At 33.5% G+C, this 25,769-nt stretch overlaps 1 protein-coding gene across 1 annotated transcript in view; it reads right to left on the bottom strand.

Annotated features, from left to right (window-relative positions):
* Window positions 1-25,769, bottom strand: part of CEP120 (centrosomal protein 120kDa) — an 88,814-nt gene that overhangs the window by 33,996 nt on the left and 29,049 nt on the right. The window contains exons 6-15 of the mRNA XM_008566519.1: window positions 14,428-14,576; window positions 12,338-12,535; window positions 10,340-10,567; window positions 9,143-9,359; window positions 7,854-8,028; window positions 5,195-5,344; window positions 4,262-4,444; window positions 2,059-2,155; window positions 1,791-1,943; window positions 370-459 (exon numbers count right to left, since the gene is read on the bottom strand). Of these exons, the coding sequence (XP_008564741.1) occupies window positions 370-459; window positions 1,791-1,943; window positions 2,059-2,155; window positions 4,262-4,444; window positions 5,195-5,344; window positions 7,854-8,028; window positions 9,143-9,359; window positions 10,340-10,567; window positions 12,338-12,535; window positions 14,428-14,576 (1,640 nt within the window). The remainder of the gene's footprint in view (window positions 1-369; window positions 460-1,790; window positions 1,944-2,058; window positions 2,156-4,261; window positions 4,445-5,194; window positions 5,345-7,853; window positions 8,029-9,142; window positions 9,360-10,339; window positions 10,568-12,337; window positions 12,536-14,427; window positions 14,577-25,769) is intronic.

A 25,769-nucleotide genomic window follows, 5' to 3' on the forward strand; every position in this document is an offset into this window, starting at 1 on the left:
AGCTTAAAAGTTTTTGAGGCTTTTTATTAACTTGAATAGTATAATGTAATTTTTATATATACTGAAATGTGCTATTTTCATTTTCATCCGAAGGTAGACTTTTTCTCTAGAGTATTCATTTTTTATATTTACAAGTACATATTTTTGAATAGGTAATATATTTGCATGTTTCAAAATCCAAAATGTACAAAACACCTTACAGTGAAAGGCCTCCCTCCTACCCTAACCCATGCATTCATTTCTTCCATGCCACTATATAACCACTATAATTAGTTTGTTATTCCTTCCAGAGATTTTTTTTAATGCATATACAAGATACTACCATTAATATTCTTCCTCCCCTCCCTCAATTTTTACACAAGTTACTACCTTTTTCTTTACTATTGATTCTCTCTCACGGTCCCTTTTCTTCCATTCCTCAGCAAGAGCTTGCATATGAGCCAGTTCTTTCTGCTTTAGCTAAGAAAGGAAGAAAAAAAAAGTCACACACACACAAAACCCCACAAATTTCAAATAAATCAGTTGTTTTCAGTTAAAGAACTAATACCGATCACTACGTTTTTCTTTTCTTTTTTTTTGTTGTTGTTGTGTAAGCTTTTATTAAGTTTTCTTTTTCAAATTTATGTTTATAGGATATGAGTCCTCTCTTTAATTTTCAGTTGTGGTGAAACATAAAATTTACCACTTTAACCATTTCTAAGTATACGGGTCAACAGCATTAAGTACATTCACATTGTTGGGGACCAGTCTCCAGGCTTTTTTTTTTTTTTTTTTTTTTTTCAAAAAAACAAATTTTTTTTTTTTTTTTTTTTTGAAAATAAAACATTTTTTTTTTTTTTTTTTTTTGAAAATAAAACATTTTTTTTTTTTTTTTTTTTTGCAGATGACAATTTTATTTATTTTTATTTAATTTTTAATTTATCAATATACAATGTAGTTGATTTTCATGTTCCTTTACTAATTCCTTCTTTTCGTCCCTTCCTCTACCCACCCCCTCCATCAACATTGCAACTCTTAACAAGTTCAAGAAACTATTGTGATTGTTGTGTCTTTTTTTTCCCCTCCATTTATATGTTTGTATATTCTTTATTTATTTCTATTAGCTCCCACATATAAGTGAGAATGTGCGGTATTTCTCTTTCTGTACCTGGCTTATTTCACTTAATAATTTCTTCAGGCATTCTATTTTTTATTTTTATTTTTTTAAAGATGACCGGTAAAGGGATCTTAACCCTTGACTTGGTGTTGTCAGCACCACGCTCAGCCAGTGAGCGAACTGGCCATCCCTATATGGAATCTGAACCCGGGGCCTTGGTGTTATCAGCACCGCACTCTCCCGAGTGAGCCACGAGCCGGCCCCAGGCATTCTATTTTATTTTAAAAAAATAATAATAAAGGATGCCTGAGGGAATTAATACCTATATGAGTACAATTCAGGAGAGTATAAAGCTAATAGTGAGTTCTATATTCTAACTCTCTTGTTTGGAGACTGATGATGCCACTCCAGGAGGGTAAACTGAATGAGGGCCTGAAATTAAAAGAGTAACTTTCATTCCTAATTTTGCCCAACAATCATGGACAAAATTTAGGGAATTCTTCTGAGTGGCTTCTGCCAAGCTGTCATATTTCAAGTTCTTTTTCATTCTCAATTTTTCTTTAAAAGTAAGGCATTGTTGACTTTCAAAGAAACTAGATAGGGTGCCCACGGAACATAGAAACTCTGCTATGGAGAAGAAAAAATACACTAAGTAGACAAAAATAGACTTTTAAAGTAACATTTAAAAAGTAACCTGATTTTCAAAAATGTCTTCTTGCATCTCCTTCCACATTTCTAGCTCAAGTGCTGCCTTGTATTCTAAGGTTTCACGAGGCTCTGTCTGGATTTCTGAAGGACAAGGTGCTGGAGGAAGAGAAGATGGCTTTTGTTGTACAGCAGATAAACCCTAAGTTATGAATAAAAAAGCTCAATTAAACAAACACACTTATAACTCATACACATACACACATTAGACCCCTTCCCTTTTAAAGAATAATTTGATAACATTCAATTACATTTACCTGAAATGAATCAGAGACAAAAATCTCACGCATTTTTACTAGTCCATAATCTTCTAGAGTCACTGTGTAAGAAAGATCTGCAATCCTGTTATTTGACCTACAAATAAAAAATATCTTAAAATTCATGAAAACGCTTTTTATTTTTTATTTTTATTTTATTTCCACAGTGCTTAGGCACTGAGGAGTAATCAATATTTCTTGCACCTGACACTCTTGCTACTCAAACTGCAGCAGCTTCTATAGGCTCCATGACCTTCCATACACAATTTTATCTGATCATCACAAACACCCTAAGTACGTACCTACATTTATTACAAAATGACTTATAATAGCTGTACATTTTTTGTAAAAACTTAAAAGCATAAAGGTGAAATTTAAAATCTTACTGTACACAGGTAATTAGTCAGTTTATTTCCTTCCTCTCTGTTTAATTTATATGTAGATACATGTGCATGCATGCACATTTTACCATCATACAATTTTGTCCTATTATATACATCAGGAGCATTTTCTCAATCATAAAAAATTAACTCAAAAATTTAGTTTTTACTGTCTGTAAAATATACTATTGAATTTATGTAGTAAAATATACTTAATTCTCCAAACTCTTGATTATATAGGTTATTAGGAATTCTTTTTGTCTGCTTTTCCTGGGATGAACGTACTCATACATAAATCTTTTACAGGATATAAGAATTGCCTTGGGATAATTCCTAGAAGTAGGATAATTATGTTGTTTTGATAATTATATTGTTTTGATCATAAGTAGCACCTTTCTGTATCATAGTACTGCATGAGGCATTAATCATTAAATAAATAAAAACAAGACAAAATATTAGATAAAAATAAAATCTTAGCAACAAAAAAACATGGTTTTTTTTTCTAAATCAAATATATTCTGGTCAAACAAAACTTTAATGAATAAATCTCACATAATTAGGACTCTTAACTAAGTTTTACATTTTCTTCTCCTAATCTCACAGATTTTAGAAGAAATGAATAAAGCACCAGTAGAAGCACTACTATATCTGAGAGAAATTCCTGAGCACATCTGAAGTTCTCACTTAGGTAAATCTCCTAAAACTTCTCTGTTTACACAGCAGGGCAATAAAAATTAATATTCATATGAGATAGCTTCAATTATTAATGACTAAATTATATCCTGCTTAAGACGTCAGAAAAGAATGCCAATTTTTAAGAGAGATTTTTCAATAGCAGGAGTTGAAACAAAAAGAATTTTCTGTTAACCAAATATTTGATTCTCTAAGACACCTGCTCCCAGATCTTCCAAGTGAATAGAAGTAAAACTTCCAAGTTTCATGAAATCCTTCAGTCTCTGGAAGTGGCCATGGATGGGGAAGAGTAAGGGAATAAATTTCAATAATATTTTTAGATCTCAGATTTTTACTTAGCCTTACTGACTTCCTTCTACAGTCTGACTATGTCTTAGAAATAAAAGTATATGATACATAATGAGAAGACAAATTTAAATTTTTATTGTTAATTTTTTTTTTTTTTAAAGATGACCGGTAAGGGGATCTTAACCCTTGACTTGGTGTTGTCAGCATCACGCTCAGCCAGTGAGCGAAACAGCCATCCCTATATGGGATCCGAACCCGGGGCCTTGGTGTTATCAGTACCGCACTCTCCCCAGTGAGCCACGGGCCGGCCCAATTTATTGTTAATTTTTAAAAGATAATTCAATAACTTCATTTAAAATATGTGAAAAACTCAAGTTTTTCACTGTAGCAATCAGGTTCAAGGCAAAAAAGTACTTTAAAAACTGCCTCTGACTGCTGAATGTTTGTAACATTCTCAGACTTTACATTTGAGGCAGAAGTTAAAATATTTTTCAAGTAGTAAAATAGTCACAGCCATTCCCAATGCAAAATAATGTAAAAATAATTATAAATTTAACCTTGAATCACAAAATAAAAAAAAAAAAAAACAGGTCCTAAACTTAAAATTGTCAAGCTAAAAAGAGGGGAGGGAAAATACTTAACACTTACTGTAGTAGCAAAGATTCTTTACTTATGTGAAGGAAAATGGGTATGAAAAGCTAAAGAGCAAACTGGGATATAGCCCCACAGGTCGAAGAACAAAGATCAGAATAAAGAGAATATAAAAAGAAAAGGTCGTGGCTAATCAGAATTATTACATGAATAAAAAGCAAAGCAAAGACCAACTCTGTGAAATGCATTACCCTTGTGCTGCTATAACAGGCACATTTTCACTGTAAGTTTGGCGCCAACACTGTTCACCATTAGAACCTAAAAAGCGAGTTTTTTCTGAAGACAAGATATTAGAAAGCTGGATTCTCGCAATTCCCAGAAGTAAATCTTTACTCATTTTATCTTTGTGCCATAATTCAACCAGCAATGGAATCCTAAGGAAGAGAGAAACATGTATTCACACCTATCAACTCTGAACCAAAAATCTTTGAATTCCTTTAATGTTGCCAAAGATGTTTTTGTCACCTGGAATGTCATCTAACACAATTGTTAGATTAAATGCCCAATTCCATAGGTAACAGATATGAAGTACATTATATTTTCCATACCTCTTTCTGCTCAATAAAGAAAACCCTTCACACTATTAATCACACAAATGGTTAGATAATTTTTAGTTACCCCTCATTCTTCCTTTTAAAATAATATACAAACTTAAATTGTGATACTCTGAGAAAGTAAAAGATGTTTCAGAGAGCTCATTTTTCTTCACAAATCCATTTCAGATAGTAGGATTAATACCTCTGTTTTACAGATTAAAAACAAAAAATAGACAAAGCAAATAATAGAATATAGTCATTCTGTGAATCAACAATAAAAAATAATTATTTATCTTCATATAATATATTAGAAAAAGGCAAGACCACTTTTTAAAGCTCTCTCACTATTCATAAATTATTTTAACAAAGTTCAAATATCTAAACTCAGGTAAATAAGGCATGAAAAATTTAAAACAGCCTTTATAATAAACCATGTAAAATTGTAGCAGAAACACAAATGACATAGGCATTATTAGTATATATTTTTTTGATTCTCAAACATATAAACTGCTGTGGGATTCCCTTTTAATAAGACACAAATTGTCAAGAGTTGACTTAAGAAAATAATTAATACCATATACACATTACCGTAAGAAGGTATCCTGCAGCTGATGAGGCATAGTTGCAAAATCAAATGCACAGTAAGATTGAGGAAGAAAAACTTCCATGTTTTTCCTAATCTCTACAGGAGGATTTGTCATAATAGGAGCTGCACTTCCAAAAAATGGATATGAGTACCTAGAATTTAAGAAAAACAAAGTTAGTTTACAGATGAGATTTAAAATCTACTTTTTAAAAAAGTGTAATATGAATATTATGAGTAAATAGAATTTTTTAAATAGAAAAATGGTAGAAATACCAAGCTGCCATTTATTTGAGGGCACCTTGAAGGCATGCGTCCTGTCTTTTTCATCTTTGCACTCTTAGGAACAAACAAGCAGTTTCTTCCATACAGTAAACACTCAAGAAATGTTTGCTAAATTTAATTTCTAAACCTAGTTTCCTCTATAAAATAGTGTCCTGATCTTTTATAGGCTAAAAAGCCCTTAGTCAACTCCAAAAGGATGCATTCGTGGTAATCTGTCTTTGAACAGAGAATCAAGATGAAAGCAAATCAAATGTACATACAGCATTATGGATAAATCAAAGAGTGACATAACACTATTTTTTCCTTTCATCACAAAAACCACACAAGATTAAATGGAAGAATGCCTGACTACTGCTTTAAATACTTTGTATTTAAAGCCAAATATAAAGATATTATAATGGTCACTTAAATTTCATCCTGTATCTTGTTATTCATACACAAAAACTAAAATTTGCACCCTATTAATAAAAATTGCTTTTCCCACAAGAAGAATCCTGTGCCTTTACCTAATTCCTATGTGATTATATATCCACTGAAATCAAGTCATTTCAGAGGAAGTTCATGCCCTACAATTTCTACTTCCTATCAACCCATTATGGATCTAGTGATTAAAAGAAAAAAAAAATCAAAGAAAGTCCTACAGATTAAATTTTTCAACTACCAGTGTTACCTCACAAATTCCATTATACAATTCTACAATTCTACAATTTCATACCAGTGCAGAGCATAACATAAAATTCACCAAACTGAGAAAAAGTTAAATGGCCACCAGCACTTCAAAAAATGCCTTAAAATGATTCAAAGATAGAATCAGTAGTTGAGTGAATTCTAAGTAGAGTGTAACTGTTTATTTTCTACATTTAGAATATTATTTCCCCCTTTCTTTGCCAGATGAAATACTATTCTGCCTCATACATTAACTTATTTCTGAATCTGTCTTTCTTACTAAGTTCAGCTCTTTGTTTAAGTGGCTCATGGACTCCTAATACCAGGCATGTTGTTGGTATAACACAGGCACTTAATGATTAAACAAATGGTTCTTATGTCATGAAGTAAACACAAAAACTAATATTAGTGCTTTCTAAGTGGCCCTGTACAAGGATTCCCCCTCACAGCATCTAATTTTAAATTGTCCCTATGTTTCTATGCTTCTGGCCAATATCCTCTCGAGGTATCCTAAGATCAGAATCTCTAGTAGCAGCAGAAGAGAGATCTCAGTTAAAAGACAAAAACTGAAGTAGAGAATAAGTAATAATTCATTTCTCAAAGCAATTTTGAGTTGTTATACAAACCCTTTGAGAACAGCTATGTCTGCAAGAGAAAACTTTAAGTACTCAATTTTCAAATAAAAACAACATTTTAGTAATGATTCTCAGCATCTCAGCATTCAGTAATAATTCTCAACATGAAGTAAACTATAGAACTTAAGCTGAGATGGAAAGACTTTCATTCTATGGATTCACAATCACACTCAGTGCTGGGCCTCTTTGATTCTGTCCATTATTCAAATCAAAGCATGAAGGATTTTAGAAACTTGATAAGGAATCAAAAAATTGAAAATCAGATGCAAGCACGAGCTGATTTATGCACTTGAAAACCAGGTACACCTCAAATGACAGAGGAAGCAATGTGTAGTTGCTGAGACTGACAGAGGCAACCCAAGAGGCCAGATTTTCTCACTTTAATCATAGAAAGACCAACAACTTTATTTCAAAGGCTAACATTTGCTCTAAAGAAATTTATGAAAAGAAAAAGCTAAATATTCCAAACTAAACACATTATTGTATTACATTTAATTTATATCTTAGCCACAAAAGCCTACGAAAATGTAATACTATTAAAAAATGATGGTGTAAAGCCACTTAACTAACTGATATATATATATATATATATTACAATTCTTTAAGTTGAACGATGTGGATAAATTCCACTTACAGCTCATTAAGTATGATGTTTAGATTCACAGCTATAAAATGTAAATATAAGGAATATAACTTCCCATTATAATAGTTTTATAGAAAAGTTTTATAGAAATACTGTACTATTATTTTGACATGTAGCATCTTTTTCCAGAAAAAAAACAACAAAACAGCACCTTTAGAGTTCAAGAGCCACGGTATATTAAATTACAGCATTAATAAATTATTGTAAATACCTACAATGATTAAACCAGAATAGGTAAGACTGTCGGTATGTCTCATGCCACCAATGCTACCCTGGTGTAAGTTCAAAGTCATTAAGATATAGTCTTACAAACTTCTAGTCAACTGATTTAACAAAAGTTATAACTTCTTTGGTGACATTTCTCTCTCTGCAACTCCCCAGAGAAAAGGAATTTCTCCTCAGAAAATAATACTTTGAAACAAAATCGAATCATACCTTAATATACAGTTAATTGGAAAACCAATGTCCAAGGCATGTATACTCCTTAAGTCTATTGAAAAGCAAAAATGATGTGATGTTGCTGGAACAGCAATCTTCTTTCCTGAAGCTGTTTCTGAAGCATTGGATGTAGTCACTGGCTGGGCCAGTGAAGCAGGTACAGAAGCATTGGCTAAAATAAACATAAAATTTAAAAAAAAAAAAAAAATCCACTAGCTAACAGTTTTTTTAAGTTGTTCAGATAGTTTAAAGCTATTGTCTCAATTACTTTCAAGACTATTTTTTTTTAATGAACATATAAAGTGAGGCATAAACATTTTAAAGATGGCTTGCCCAAAATTACCTACACTTTAATTCCCATTCTAGAATTACATAGAGAAAGAGCTACTCTCAACACACTGCAAAACATAAAAACATACAGAACCAATAGAATGTATGACTACAGCCTAGCAGGCACTAACATTTCCAAGAGGTAGCTGCACATAACTCAGTATTTGAAGGGTTGTATTTGAGACTTATTGAGATATAATGACATCACTTTTTAAAAAGCAGTTTTGGTTATTTTAGGCACATATAAAATAGTCTTACAAAAAGCTAAAACATGAAGACAGAGATATCTAGTCCAACCCTATTACAGACCAGAGATATTCAGTGAGTGGCCCAAGTTGTACAGCTACTCAGTGACAGATATAATTTGCACCCAAGACTTCTAAATCCTCATCCACCACTAATTACTTCTATCACTAGCTATAACCAGAGACCCTTATGCAACGAATATAAGAATTTTATAAAACTAGGTAAACATGCATTCTTAGACACTCTCTTAACTTTAGGATCAAAAAAGATTATTATGTGTTTAAGAGGCAGTTAATAGCTCTTTTCTCTAAACTAATGAATTCAAGATATTCAAGAGTGGAACAGTTTAAAAATCTATTTGAAAGAACCATATTCTTTAATTTCTTTTGAGTAGGCTATGAGGGTACTTCAAAAAACTTGTGGAAAAACAGAAGTGAAAGATAATACAAATCTTTCCATGAACTTTTTGAAGTACCCTCGTGAAATACCAGTGTGAAAGTGGAAAATAAAAAATTATCTTACCTTAATTCAGCAAATCTATTATAAAGTTAGACTGAAATAACTTTAAATTGAAATTTTTTATATCGCCACACATTATGCTTCTTAAAAAAACTCCATAATTTTTACCTACAACTCATAAAAGCTCTCAGTCATTTATTTGATGGCTACAAAACCCAATACCTAAAAGGTCTGTAAAAAGAACATCTTACCCTTTGGATTTGGTTTTGCGTCCTTATCATACTGTAAGCTTTCTACTTCACTTCCTGTTGCATCATCTTTTGTAGGAGGTGACTGGTTGTGAGGTGGAACAGGGGACACGCTTGGTGATTCGGGCCCAGTAAGTGTCTTCTCCTTTATGGGGGTTAAAACCCTCTTCTTTGAATGCTCTGGTTCATGTTCATTCTGGGTCTTTAATTCAATTAAAGACTAAAAACAATTTTTAAATAAAGTACAATTTGCAAAGAACTTTCCTTCACAATTAAGCAAAAAACTTGGTGATTTTTTTAAAAAAAAATAAGCTTCCTCTCCCAGTTTGGATATTCCTAGTCTATATTTCTTCATAATTTGCAAATTGCCTTATAGCATCTAGGACCAGAAAAAGGAAGATGAACAGGAAGGAAATATGATATCCAGAGCTGAGCACCAAAATGTATCCTAATGGGTAAGAAGGGATATTCAAAAAAAGAAGTCAGGCATAGGTGGTCCCTGAAAATGGTTATTCCTACCAAGGCAGTACAATGAACGACTATATCCCTAAAAAGAAAAAACAGATATCTAGTGTGATTTTCTTTCTCTCCTTTACTCCACTCCCCTCTAAAAATATATGCATATATATCTTTTAAATATTCACTTCAGTCTTTCTGTCTTCAATTCACAATCTATATAAATTATCAATTCTTTAAAAAAACAACATGTTAAAAGTTTATTGTGTCTCACAGATACAAACATTCAAATACATGCCTATTTGTTGTAAAAACTGCATACAGAGAGGACGAGGACTACAAAACACTAATGAACCAAGAATTTTATTTAAGCTCAGGTTGTGTCAACCAAAAAGGTACCATTAATGAAGATTCCCAGAAACTCGGTCCAAAAATGTTCTCATTTCCTGGAGTTCTTTTTTTGCCATAGTCTTTGACTATGAATTGGGGGTTGGGGAAAATGGTTTCCACCAAATGAGAAAACTGTCCCAAAGGCTAAGAGGGCTCTGGGTACAGTCACCTATAAATTGGAATAGTGGAAGCCACAGCACCTTTCAGAAAGGGCTTTTCAGAAAGAAGATATCAGGGAATATAGACCACTAATTAAGAATAATAAATATATTCTTATGCCAGGTAATAACCTTTGTGAATAACCATGAGTGACACTGGAGAAGCTGGTGGAATGAAAGGAAGACCACTACTTGCCTGGGAGTCTATGCCTTCTCTCTGCAGAACAACAGACACTCCCACAGTTGGGGCTAGCTCCACAGGAATAGGTGCAAGCTTTTGTTTGGCTCGGTTTGGAGGGTCAAGGGTAAAAGCACCCTCAACTGTGACTGGGCGCTGGTTGATTTCTGTACTGCCCTTTTTCAGTAATCCGGTTAAAGGTATTTCCGTACTTCCAAGTGACTGATCACCACAGCACAGATGGATCTAATATAAAAGGGAAAATTAAAACAGAGCTTTATGCTTTCTCCTCTCTCCTAAATACTGTAAACTTAACAAAAAGTTATAAAATGATTCACAGGGGCCGAGCCCGTGGCGCTCTCGGGAGAGTGCGGCGCTGGGAGCGCAGCAGCGCTCCCGCCATGGGTTCGGATCCTATATAGGGATGACCGGTACACTCGCAGCGCTCACTGGCTGAGCGCGGTGCGGCCGGTCTCAAAAAGGACAAAAAAAAAAAATGATTCACAGAAGGAAAGTATAATGCAGGTTACCTCATTGATCTACAGTGACTAACGAATTCTCACACGATTGTTAAAACGTGATAAAACACAAAGTTTACTAATAATTCAGTGACAGCTATTACCTCTTTTTCATTCCTTCTTTTAGCACTGTATAATCATGTTATCATCCCTTTCTCTCTTTGGTCAGCTATGATTAATGTTTCACTATGCTACTTTACATATGCAAATTGTATAATAAAATAACAAAAGCATGAATTTAAATAGAAAACAAATACCTCAAACATCTTTTCTATCTCCATTTTAACAATAATTTAGTCAGTTTTAAAAAATAAGTCAGTGGATCATTCCAGACTTGGAATTTAAAAACCCCAAATAATTTTGTTTTATTCACCCATAAAACACCATTTCTCTTTTTTCTTGCTCTTCAGACTTTGTATATAAAACAGAGTGCTTAAGAGGTAGAAGAATACCTCTGGAATAAAATGTACTGGTAATCACTGATAGCTAATCAAAAGTTCAACATTACCACTTTTTGACAGCTATAAAAAAAAATAGACTGTTCCGGGTTATATAACTATCCTTTTCCCTTACTATATATTGAAGCCTTGGCAAACTTAGTACTCATATGAACAATAAGCAATCGCTATATAAACATATTTCTCTCTAAGATCAGCAGTGACAGAGTGAAGAAAGACCTGCAACTTAGTCTTAATGTTATTAGGCGTGATATTTGTATGGGCTGAAGAGAAAGTATTTTTGTGACTTAAATGTCCTCCATTAGAAACAAACTAATAAATAAGTCAACACTTTTAGTTAGGGCTGATATGTTAATATGGAATAAAATTCAAACTGCTTTTTCCTGCATTTCATCATTTTATATAGTCTTCAGTTTTCCAAATATCATGGGTTTAGCAGATCCATCTCTAAAATTTAGTTGCACTAAAATTTCTTAACACCTCTTCACACCTCCTGGCCAGAATGCAAGCAAAGTCTAATGACAGATATTACTTTAAATAAATGACTGTCTAACCTTATATTCTATCATCCCATTTCAGTATGACCAAAAGCAATGGTCGTAAAAGACAGAAGGGTGATTTTCACTAGGTGAGGTTCACTTTTAAAGACAGTCCAACTTAAAAAGAGTTTACAAAAAACACTCAAGGGCAGATTTTAGAAAGCTGTCTTTATCTCTTTGCTTTGATCTCTGAGCCTACACCTACCATCTCCATCAACAATAATAAAACCTTGCCTGTACCCACAGATCTATGTACAATTTTTTATTAGCACTGATAACTGATATACCTCTTTTCTCCATAACCGGGTAAGGAGGTGTTATCTCCTAAAATTCTGAAGTAATTGTAATGCCAATGACTTCATGACTCAGGATAATAACCAAAAAACCGAAAGATGTGGTAGAAAGATGACCTCCACTATTGAACTAAACAGTTTAGCTTAGGTACTACACTAGTGCTTAAAAAATCACCTTCTGTAAAAAACAATTTGCTGTAGTACTCACCTGCAGTTTAGAATGAAGAGCAAGGTAAAAATGAAGAATTTCTATACTGCTCCGTATACGAACAGACGCTCTCTCTGGTTCAAAGTTTGGGTTCATCAAATCACTGAAGGGTTCATTTGTAACATCATTTCCCAGTAAAGAATAGTAAAAGAAAAACTCAGGCTGTCTTTCTGGAAGTTTCATGGTACACGGAATTAACTAAATATTTAAGGAAAAAGAAAAGAGTATTACTCGCTAAACCACTAAACATGCTAAGTATGTTTGTTGTACTCCAAAAATATTTGCTGAAATGCTGATTTTTTTATCTGAAGTCTTAAAATTAACCACTCAAAATTTCTAAATTTCTGCCAAATTACTAGTTTAATTTTTTAAAGAGTTGTCTTAGAAAAGCAAAAAGAGACTAAAAGACTTTTTATAGACTTACATTGGTTTAAAGTTTTCATTTCATTCAACTGGTCCATGAATAAATACGTGAAAATTCTTTTTAGAAGAGTCAAATATTTTAAGCTGAGCTTTTCTTTTTTTTCATATACTTTATTTCATCTTATCTTTACTCCATCATCAAAGGCTTGACTTTACAAATGAGAAATGTTTTGAAAAAATCTTAATCCAGGCTATTTAAGACATAACATCTTAGTCTAGGACACCGGCTAAAAAAAGTTTTTAGTTACTCTGTCAAAAGTTAGAGACCTGTGAATTAACAGCTACAAAAGAATGCCTTCTGTACTAGGAGTGTTACTTCTCAGAGCTGCTAGTTTCATGGCCACATCAGACTAACAGATGGGATTCTTGTCCTACAAAATATAAATATCTTCTAACAGACAATGTTCACTAGAACATTGTTAAACAATGAATTATAAACATTTAATGTACTCATCAATAGGAGATTGCTTAAATATAGTTAGCTATCATATAGTATGGCTGCTAAATAATGATATATTGACATGAAAGTTATCTAAGACATACTATTGGTTAAAATAAGTTACAGGATAGTTTGCATAGTTTGTGAAAATAAAAGTACTAACCACTTAGATTATAACAACACAGTACCAAAAACATAACATTCAATAAACTTATTATTTTAATCCTACGCTTCAAAATGTATCTATGTTTGAGTAGATTTTCATCATGAATATTTATATATATATCAAGAGAACACCTATACACCTATAATTGTTAAGAGCACAAATTCTGGAGCAGACCCCAACCCCAACCCTGGTTCCATCAACGATTTGCTGTGAAAACTTGCAAAAATTACTTAATCACTCTGTGCCTCCATTTCTTTTAGGGATGTTGGAAGGATTAAGAGATAATACATATTCAATGCTGCAACAGTGCCTAGTACACAGCTGTTGTTACGTGAGAGTAGAATATCTAGAGAAAAACACACTACCCTTAACAGTGATTATTTCAGAGGAGTTTAATTAGAGCAGACTTTCATTTACTTTCTTCCATGACTAGAAAGCAATACAAATGTTAAAAAGTAAAGATGACCCATATATCTTCCATAGTACATTTAATTCTAAAATAATTCTCACACTGGAAAGAGATTCTTTTAAACATTTTTTTATTATCCTAGAATTTAGAGAGTATGATTTTTCCTTTTTTACCCTTAACTTTCAATATTCAAGGAAAAGGGCTGGCTGGTTGCTCAATTGGTTAGAGCATAGCCTTATAACACCAAAGTCACAGGTTTGGATCCCTCTATTGTTCAGCCACCTCCCATGCCACCCCCAAAAAAATGTAAGGAAAGGAACCAAGATTATCACTGTCTAGTCTTCTTGCTCCACACTCATTCTTCCATTTTATTATAACTTTACAGTAAAATGCCCTATGTCACTGATTTGCATCTGAAAAGTATGTTTGCAAGTGTGTTTATTGCTACATGCTTTCTTATATTGCCTTTGACTAGGCTGAAAAGAAAAAACTAAGTAGCTAGTTAGTTTCACCCCATACACAATATAATATTTTTCAAACTAATTTTTAAAAGTAAAGAAGTCTTGCAAATCTTTTAATACATAAGAGGTAGGATTTAGAAAATAAAATGTCTCAAATTCTTTGTGAATCACTAATCTCAGAGAAAGTCTCACCTGCTCCAACTGGGTGGCGAATGCTATGGTCACTGACATAATGAAGGACTCAGTACAATACTCTGCTGGTCCAATCTGATGATAGCCTCCCTCCTCATTCAGTACTACCACAATGTCCTTGGGGTCAAGTCCAGACAGGCTGGCAGGTACTTTACAGAGAAAAACACAATTAAACAACATTGTACTTTGCCATATATAACTATAAGATTTTAAAAACTTATTACATTTTTAATTTGGTTAACAATTTTCATGAATACAGCTAATATCGCAAGACTTCCTTTAATTTCTTAAACACCAAAATAAAAAACACACAAAAAATGTATTTAACCACCATTTTCTTTCTGTACATAAAGGCCAAGTATTCTGAAATAACATTTTAAAAACTTCCATTTTATAAACCACATAGAAAAGGCATCTTGTTAGGTTTCCTAATGAATCTAAACTGGGAAGTAAAAAATAAGCTAGATTTGGCTAAGAAAAGAAGGGTGATTGAACAGAGAATGTGGGCGTGAAAAAAGAGTGTTCTAGACAAAAGGAACAGTATGTACAATGACACAGAAGAGAAAGCATGTGGTTAGATAACTGAAACAGGTGTGGTGTGCTGGATCACAGAGTGAGGACTGACATATAGAAAGAGGTGAGACTGGAGAGATAAGCAGAGGCCACATCATAAAGGGTCTTCTTGAATGCTATGCTGAAACATTTGGATAGTTTTCTAAGAAAAAGGGAAAACCATGAAACAATTTTGAGAAGAAAACTGATTTAATCAAACAGGCTTCAGTATGTACAGACTGGAGAGGGCCAAGAGTTTTTCATACAGATTAAAAAAGAAAACCACACACAACTAAAATAACAGATAATATCCTGTGTTGGGGAGATTGCAGGAAAGTGGACACTCTCAATGATGGTAAGTATACACTAGTACAACCTACTGGAGGGTAATGTATCATGGCTTATCAAAATATAATATGTGTATACCCTATAAACAAACAATTCCCATTCTAGGAGTTAATCGTAAAGAGATGTGCTTACTGTAGCACAGTCTGAAAATAGTATAATGGTGAAGAACACAGGTATTTGAGTCACACAGACCAAGGTTCCAATCCCAGTTCTGTCATTTACTAGTTGCAAAGGGAAACTATATGATCTCCTTTACACTCCATTTTTACTTCTGCAAAGCTTTCATATGGTTGTTGAAAGATGAAATTAAATAATGAAAGCAAAGAACTTAGCACAGTATCCAACACATTAAGCCCCTTAATAAAGGTAGCCATTACGTAGTAAGGCCAGCAGAGCTTGGAAGTTAAAGTAATAACTATGACAGTTTCTCACTGCCAGGGAAGAAAGATGCAAATATGGAAAGGGAGGAAACTACAATAAACCTTGTGTTGTAGGATTGGGACTGAAGGTGTTAATGTGAATTCATGCTGTTCAATATAAATGGATAAATACAGATGAAAAGGTATATATGTGCTTTGGTTTCAATGTGTCCCCTCCAAAATTCAGGTGTTGAAATTTAATGACCAATGTGATGGCATTAAGAGATGGGACCTTTAAGAGATGATTAGGTCATGAGGGGCCCTCCCTCATGAATGGGATTAGGTACCCTTATGAATCTGTTTGATGGAGGTAGTTTATCCCTTGTCTTTTGGCCTTCTGCCATGTGAGAACACATCAAGAAGGCCCTCACAGATGCCAGTGCCTTGATCTTGGACTTCCAGCCTCCAGAACTGTGAGAAATAAATTTCTGTTCTTTATAAATTATCCAGTCTGTGGTACTGTTATAGCAGCACAAAACAAAGGCAAAATGTGTATATACAAATGTATGTACATATATGTATATGTATGCATACATACATGCACAGATACCCTAAGTCTGTCTACTAAATGGGTCTGGGGGCAATGACACCCCAATATCAACTGGCATACCTAGCTCCTGGATCTTGACTTCTAAATATCATTCTTTACTAAAAGGCAACAAGGCTCATAGAGAAATGGCTAAATCCTGGGTGGAGAAAGGGAAAGTACAAGATGAACCTGGAACATCTTCCTGTGCCACAAAAAATAAAAAGCCAAAGAATTTTGGAAGCAGTCAAAAGAAAACAGAAGTAGTATGTAGGGACTGCCCAAATCTGGAACAAACAGATGAGGATAATTAAAGACTGTAAAACACTAAATAAAAAGAGAAAACTATAAATCTTAATTTCACAATTCTGCCCCACAAAAAATTAACCACAAAGGAAAAAAGAGTTAAGTTTACAGTTGAGAATATCAACACACACCACCTTATCAAGTAATCGACCATGAGTAATGGGACAAATCAAAATTGTGTACCACCTGATAGGATGCAGTGATAAGAACATGGCATCATTTCTGTGATATTCCTACGAAAGATGCATAACCTAAATTTAAAATCAGACAAATCCAAGTAAAGGGATGTTCTAGAAATTAACTGGCCTATAATCTTCAAAATTTCCAGTTCAGGAAAAGATCAAGGAACTACTGCAGACTACAGTAGAATACACAGACATGACAATTAATGTACTATAAGATTCTAAACTAAATCCTTTTCCTATAAAGCACATAATTGGGACAACTGGTAAAACGTGAATGGAATTAAATGGTAGTAATGTATCAATATTTCATTAATGTTGTAAGGTTACATGTGTTAATGTACCAATGTGAATTTCCCAGAGTTGATGGATACATCATGGTTATATAGATTGTTCTAATAAACACTCAAATATTCACGTACATAGGGTAGCAAACTCCTCTCAAATGGTTCAGGGAAAAACATGCTTCTTTAAAACATACTCCAACTTTTCTGTAAGTTTGAGATTGTTTCACAATGGAAAAAAAATTATTAAAAAATTTTTTTCACTGAGAAGAAAAATAATAAAGGCTCTAGAATCTGACTTCTAGATTTTTATCCTGGCTTCACTACTTACAACTTAATGTATTTTGCAAATCACATCTCTGAAATTCAGTTTTCCCATCTTTTGAGTTTATGATGCCTGTAAGCCATCCAAATAAGATGTCCAGGAGGCAGGTGATATTTGGGTCTGAAGGCCTGGGTAGGGGTCTTCAGCACACAAAGAGTATGACTGATACCTGGGAAATACATAAGACTGAATAGAAAGAGTATGTATAGAAGGAAAAGAAATTTCTTTTATAAAGGTAGGGAAAAGGAAGAAAAGCCCAAAAAGAGGTTAAGAAAAACTGGTCAGAGAAATTGAAGTAGAAACACTTGTTAAAATACTGAACTATAATTTCTATCATTTCAATCCCAAAAGCAATACCTAACTCATAATTAAATTCTGGGGACAACTATTTATAAATTCACTGCTCTGAACTAAGAATACATGTGCCCATATCATGTTACTAAGGTTAATTGTACATGTAAGTCTAGGACATTCCATATGACATAACTGAAGCAAACTAGAATACCAGTTGTACTATTTCAGTTTCACTATTTGCTTCTCTTTCTTTCCAGAAGAAACTTATCCTCATCCTCCACAGAAAAGACAGATTAGACAAGAGGCATAATTACAAAATATAGACTAAGAAAGGACTTTAGAGACCACCTCATCCAATTCCATCATTTTACCTAAAAGGAAATTAAGAGTGAAAAACACTTAAATGACTGATGTTGAACGTTTTTTCATGTGCCTGTTGGCCATCTGTATGTTTTCTGGGAAATGCTAGTTCAGGTCCTTTCTTCATTTTGAATGGGGTTATTTGGTTCTTTTACTGTTGAGTTGTTTTGGGTTCCTTATATATTCTGGATATTAGCCCCTTGTCTGATGTGTAGTTTGCAAACACTTTTTCCTATTCTATAGATTGTCTCTTCACTTGTGTTGATTGTATCCTTTGCTATGCAGAAGCTTTTTAGTTTGATGTAGTACCATTTGTGTATTTTTGCTTTAGCTGCCTGTGCTGCCCAATTCAATTTCATATAGTGTCTTTCCTATGTTTTTTTCTAGTGGTTTCATAGTTTTGGGTCTTAAGTTTAGATCTTTATTCTGAGTTGATTTTGTGTATGGTGAGAGACAAGGGTCTAATTTCATCCTTCGGCATTTGAATACCCAGTTGTCCCAGCACTATTTGTTGAAGAGGCTGTCCTTTCCCCACTGTATATTCTTGGCATTTCTGTCAAAAGTCAGTTGGCTATAAATGCATGGATTTTGAGTTTGGGGCTCTCTATTCTGTTCCATTGGTCTAATTGTTTTTATGTAAGTACCATGCTGTTTTGGTTACTATCACCTTATAGTATATTTTGAGGTCAGGTAGTGTGATGCCTTCAGCTTTATTCTTTTTCTTCAAGTCTGCTTTGGCTATACAGTCTTCTGTGATATCATACAAACCTTAAGACAGTTTTTTTCTACTTTGTGAACACTGTCAATGGCACTTTGATAGGGACTGTATTCAATCTGTAGCTTTGGGTAATATGGATATTTTGGTGATATTATTTATTCCAACTCATAAACACAGAATCTCTTTCCATTTATTTGTGTCTTCTCCAATTTTTTTCACCAAATATTTTATCATTTTTATTGTAGAGACCTTTTGCCTCCTTGGTTAAACATACTCCTAGATATTTCATTTTTGGGGGTTTACTTGATTTCTTCTCCAGATATCTTGTTATTGGTGTATAGGAACACTACTGATTTTTATATGTTGATTTTATATCCTGCCACCTTACTGAATTTGTTTACAGTTCTAGCAATTCTGGGGTAGAGTCTTTAGAGTTTTCTATGTATAGAATCATGTTATCAACAAATAGGAATAGTTTGACTTCCTGCCTTTTACTGCTTTCTCTTGCCTTACTGCACAGTCTAGAACTTCCAGTACTATGCTGAATAAGAGCAGGAAAAGTGGGCATCTTTGTCTTGTTCCAGATCTTAGAGGAAAAGTCTCCCATTTTTGTCCATTCAGTATGATATTAACTGTCAGTTTGTCATACATGGCCTTTATTGTTTTTAGATACAGTCCTCTATACCTAATTTGTTGAGTGTCTTTATCATGATGGGGTGTTGGATTTTATCAAATACTTTTTCTGCATCTATTGAAATGATCACGGTTTTTCCCCTTCATTCTGTTGACATGATGTATTATATTTATTGATTTGCTTATGTTGAACCATCCTGGGATGAACCCCAGTTGATCATGGTGAATGATCCTTTTAACGTGTTTTAGATTCTGTTTGCTAGTATTTTGTTGAGGATATTTGCATCCATATTCATTAGGGATATTGGTATTTTTTTGTTGTCATCTTTTTTGGGTTTTGGTATTAGAATAACCCTGGCCTCAAAGAATGAGTTTGGAAGTATTCCCTCCTTTTCAACCCTTTGCAAGAATTTGAGAAGGATCAGTATTAGTTCTTTAAGTGTTCTGTTGAATCTGACAGTGAAGCCATCTAGTCCTGGGTCTTCTTTGTGGGGAGACATCTTATTACTCCTTCAATCTCATTACTTGTTATTGGTTTCTTTAGGTTTTCTAATTCCTCATGATTCAACCTTGGTAAGTTGTGTTCATGAATTTATCAATTTCTTGTAGGTTTTACTTTTTTTAGATATGGTTGTTCATAATAGTCTCATGATCCTTTGTATTCCTGTGGTAACAGTTGTAATGTCTCCTTTTTCATTAATGATTTTTATCTGAGTCTTCTCTTTTTTCTTTGTTAGTTTAGTTAGAGGTTTATTGATAGTGTTTATCTTTTGAAAAAACCAACCCTTTGTTTTATCAATCTTTTACATTTTAAAATATCATCTATAATTCATTTATTTCTGCTCTGATCTTTATTATTTCGCTCCTACTGATTTTGGGTTTGGGTTGTTCTTATTTTTCTAGTTTCTTGAGGTATAACACTAGGCTCTTTATCTGAAATCTTTCTATTTTGATGTAGGCATTTATTGCTATAAACTTCCCTCTTAGAATTGCTTTTGCTTAGAATTGCTGTAACCCATAGATTCTGGTATGTTGTATTTTTGTTTTCATTAGTTTCCGGGAACGTTTTAATCTCCTTTTTGATTCCTTCTTTGACCCATTCATTCTTTAGAGGCATGTTGTTTAATTTCCATGTATTTGTACAGTTTCCAGTGTCTCTTCTATTATGGATTTCTAGTTTTATTCCATTGTAGTTGGACAAGGTAGTTGATATGATTTTTATTTTTTTAAGTTTCTTGAGACTTGTTTTGTGACCTAACATATGGTCTATTCTAGAGAATGTTCCATGTGTTGCTGAGAAGAATGTATATTCTGCAGCTATTGGACAGAATGTCCTATATATGTCTGTGAGATCCAATCACTTTAGCGTGAAGATTAACCTGATGTGTCTTGGTTAATTTTCTGTCTAGATGATCTGTCCATTGCTGAAAGTAGGGTGTTAAGGTTCCCAACTATAATTGTGTTGGAGTCTCTCTCTCCCATTAGATCTGTTAGTATTTGCTTTATATACCTGGGTGCTCCAGTGTTGGGTGCATATGTATTTAGAATTGTTATATCCTCTTGATGAATTGAACCTTGTCCCATTATATGATGACCTTCCTCATCTTTTTTACTTCCTTGGTTTGAAGTTTATTTTATCTAAGTATACCTGACTCCTGCTGTTTTTGGTTTCGATTTGCATAAAATATCTTTTTCTATCTCTGTCAATGTATGTCTTTATAGATGAAGTAAGTTTCTGGGAGGCAGTATATTGTTGGTTCTTATTTTATAATCCATTCGTTCAGCCACTCTGTCTTTTAATTGAGGCAATTAATCCATTAACATTTAGAGTTATTATTGATATATAGGGACTTGTTACTGCCATTTTGTTATTTTTTTTTCTGGTTGTTCTGCTGATTCTTTTTTCATGTTTTCCAGTCTTACCATCTTCCTTTGTGACTGAGTGATTTTCTCTGGTAGTATATTTTGATTTCTCATTATTTATTTTTAGTATGTCTACCATAGATTTTTGGGTTATGGTTACCATGAGGCTTACAAAAAACATGTTATAATAGGTTATTTTAAACTAATAACTTAACTTTGATTGCTGATAACAAAAAAAAAAAACCACAAAGCTGACTCTACACTTTGAATCATTTCCTCCCTCTTTTTGACATTTTATTGTTTCAATTTACATCTCTTAATATCACCAATCTCTTATATGGTTGTGGTATTTTTTATTATCTTATTGTCTGTCCTTTAATCTTTAAACTAAGGAAGTAAGTGGCTTATTCACCACCCTCACAACACTGGAGTATCCTGAGTATGTTAGTGTACTTACTTTACTAGTGAGTTTTGAACCTTCAAATTTTTTCTTGTGTTACACTTTAGTGTCGCCTTCTTTCAGACTGAAAAACTCCCTTTAGTATTTCTTGTAAGGCAGGTCTAGGGTTGGTGAATTTCCTTAGCTTTTGTTTGTCTGGGAAAGACTTTATTTTTCCTTCATATTTGAAGGTTTTGCTGGATATAGAATTCTTGGGTGACAGCTGTTTTCCTTCAGCACTTTGTATATACCTTCCCACTCTCTTCTGCCCTTTAGCGTTTCTTCTGATAAACCTGCTGAGACCCGTATTGGGGCTCCACTGAATATTATGTGTTTCTTTTCTCTTGCTGCTTTTGGTATTTTTTGTCTTTGGTCTTTGATAATTTGATTGTGACGTACCTTGGGACATTCCTCTTTGGACTGAATTTATTTGGTGACCTCTGAGCTTCCTGTACTTGGATGCTGTCATCTTTCTCCATACTTTGGAAATTTTCAGCCATTATTTCCTTAAATATGTTTTCTAGGTCTCTTCCTTTTTCATCTCCTTCAGATACACCAATTATGTGGAACTTATTTGAAGGAGCCCATAATTGCTGTAATTTCTATTTCATTTTTCTTTTTGTTTTTTTCTTTTTGCTCCTGATTGGGTAATTTCATATGTTCTCTCTCTGAGCTCACTGATTCTTTCCTCTATTTAATCAAGTCTGCTATTTGAGCTTGTATCGTTTTCAGTTCAGACATGTTCTTTATTTCTAGAATTTCTAACTGATTTTTAATTGATTCTAGTCCTTTGTCAAGTTTCTTATTCTGCTCCTGGTTTTCAAAAGATCATTTTGTATTTTCTTGTGACTCCCTGAACATCTTTAAGAAGACTATTCTGGATTCTGTCAGACATTTTATAAATCTGCTGTTGTTCTGGGTCCATTGCTGGTGCTTTGTTGGTTTCTTTTGGTTCACCACTCCTTTTCAACATCATACTTGAAGTATCTGCTAATGCAATAAGAAAAGGAAATAAAAGAAATAACAGAGTGGGAAGGAAGAAATAAAATTGCCTTTGTTCACAGATGACATTATCTATGCAGAAAATCTGTGGAGAAAAATTGACAAAAATACTTCTGTAGCTAATAAATGATTATAGCAAGGTTGCAGGATACAAGGTTAATATGAAAAATCAATAGCCTTCCTATATACCAGCAACAAATAGAATTTGAAATAAAGACACATTACCATTTACATAACACCCCCAAAAATGAAATACTTAGGCCTAAGTCTAACAAAATAAGTGCATATCTATATGAGGAAAACTGCAAAACTATGATATATAAAGAAAATTTAAAAATAACTAAATAAATGGAGAGTGAGTGCATGTTCATGGTCGGAAGACTCAACACTGTCAAGATTTCAGTTCTTTTCTACTTGACCTATAGATTCAGAGCAATCCCAATCAAAATCCCAGCAAATTATTCTGTGGATACTAGTACCCTCATTCTACAGTACAGAGTTGAAAATGAAAAAAAAAAAAAAAAAAGAAAAGAAAAGAAAAAATTATTCTGTGGATACTGACAAACTGATTCTAAAGTTTATATGGAGAGGCAAAAGACCCAGAACAGCCAATTCAATATTGAAGGTGAACAAAAAAGTCAAAGACTGATACCACCTGACTTCAAGCCTAATGTTAACGCTACAGTAATCAAGACAGTATGGTATCGACAAAAGAATATATAAATAGATCAATGGAACAGAATAGAGAGCCCAGAAATAGACCCACATAAGTATGGTCAACTGATCTTTGACGAAAGAGCAAAGGTAGTACAATGGAACAAAGACAGTCTTTTCAAGAAATGATGCTAAAACAACTGGACATTCACATACAAAAAAAATGAATCTAGACATAGACTTCACACCATCTCTAAAAATTAGCTCAAAATGGATCTCAGACCTAAATATAAAATGTAAAACTACAAAACTAGAAAATAACATAGGAGTAACCTAAGTGGCCTTGGGTATGGAAACACTTTTCAGATAACAACAAAGGCACATCAGTGAATAAAATAATTGATAAGCTGGACTTCATTAAAATTTAAAATTTCTGTTCTTTTAAAGACAAAGTCAAGAGGACCAGAAGACTAGACTAGCCACAGACTAGAAAAATGTATTTGTAACAGTCCTTATAAAGGACTTTCACCAAAAATATACAAAGAACTCTTAAAACTCAATAATAAGAAAATGAACAACCTGATTTAAAAATGGGCCAAAGACCTGAACAGACACCTCATCAAAAAAGATATACAGATAACAGGTAAACGTAGGTGAGCATGTTCAACATCATCTGTCATTAAGGAATTGCAAATTAAAACAACAAGATAACACTATACTCCTATTAGAAAGGCCAAAATCCAAAACACTGATACCACCAAATGCTGGTAAGAATATGGAGCAACAGGAACTCTCATTCACTGTTGGTGGGAATGCAAAATGGTATGGTCAATTTGGAAGACAGTTTGTCAATTTCTTACAAAACTAAACATACTTCTACCATACAACCCAGCAATTGCACTCCTTGATATTTACTCAGATGAACTGAAAACTTATGTCCACACAAAAACCTGTAGATAGATGTTTACTGCAGTTTTATTCATAATTGCCAAAGCTTGGAAGCAGCCAAGATGTCCTTCGGTAGGTGAAGGGATAAATACACTGGTACATCCAGACAATAAAATATCATTTAGCACTGGAAAGAAATGAGTTATCCAGCCATGCAAAGTCATGGAGGGAACATAAATGTGCTTATTACTAAGTGAAAGAAGCCAATATGGAAAAGACTACATCATTCCAACTATGTTATACTACGACATTCTGTAAAATGCATAACTATGGAGATAGTAAAAAAGATCAGTAGTTGTCAGGGACTTGGTGGGAGGGAGAAATGAATAGGTGGAACAGAGGATTTTTAGAGCAGTGAAACTATTCTGCATGATACTACAATGGTGGATACATGTCATTACAGTTGTCAAAACCCATAGAATGTACAACACCAAGAATGAATCCTAATGTAAATATGGACTTTTGCTGATGATGTGTTAAGGTAGGCTCATTAATTCTAACACCACCACTCTGTAGCCGAGATGTTGATAGTAGGAGAGGTTGTGCACATGTTGGGGATTGGGGCATATGGGAACTCTCTGTACTCTCCAATCAATTTTACTGTGAAGCTAAAACTGCTGTAAAAAATAAAGTTTATTAATTAAAAAAGGAAGAAAGAAAGATGAAGGTTTTGTTAAAGCACAGCTGAGTTAATAAACAGAGAACAAAATAACCAGTTTGGGCTTTTCTATACTCATTCTAGAAAGAAAATTTTCCCAAGTAGCAATTTTTAAAAATAATACAAAATTCTGCTTTGTTCTACTATACATCAAACAATGAAAAGATATGCTTCCCCTATTTCTAAGATTTGTAAACAAGAGCTAAGAGAAACAAGTGTTACATGTGTAACAATGTCACAATATTTGTCTGCTGCACTAGAGTAGTTCAGCTTACATTCCCTCATCTATCTATAACCCACCTGCTTCCTAAAGTTCTAGTCCAAAGATGAAACTTCTCAGAGAATGTCTCAGAGATGATGCACAAACCTTTTCCATGGCGAGGGGGGGCTCCCTTTGCTTTAAAACTATCCATTGGTGCTTTTGTATCTGTTTCCAAAGCAATGCTTATCTGTATCTCAGACTTGAACTTGGTGTATTTATTACTCAGCAACTGGTACCATTTTGGTGCCTAGAGAACAACAAAACAACAAAATGCCTTAATAGCTAATAGCAAAAAAAAAAAATGTATTGTGTATTGTGAAATGTTCTACAAGGTTCTAAATAGATTTCCTGTAGTTTTTCAGCACTTTCTTCTCTTTCAACTCAGAAGAAATTAATCCTGCTTAGGAAGCCATCAACTGAATTTCCCTTTGAAAAATGTAAGTAAAAGTTTAGATTATCTTCGTTGCTTCCATTCCTATGCTTCAACAGCTAAACTATTAAAGCAAAAGGGCTGTCCAGTTAGCTCAGTTGGTTAAAATGAGGTGTTATAAATAGAAGAAAACACAATA

Source organism: Galeopterus variegatus, unplaced genomic scaffold, assembly GCF_000696425.1.
Source record: "Galeopterus variegatus unplaced genomic scaffold, G_variegatus-3.0.2 Scaffold249, whole genome shotgun sequence".
Taxonomy (NCBI): Eukaryota; Metazoa; Chordata; class Mammalia; order Dermoptera; family Cynocephalidae; genus Galeopterus; species Galeopterus variegatus.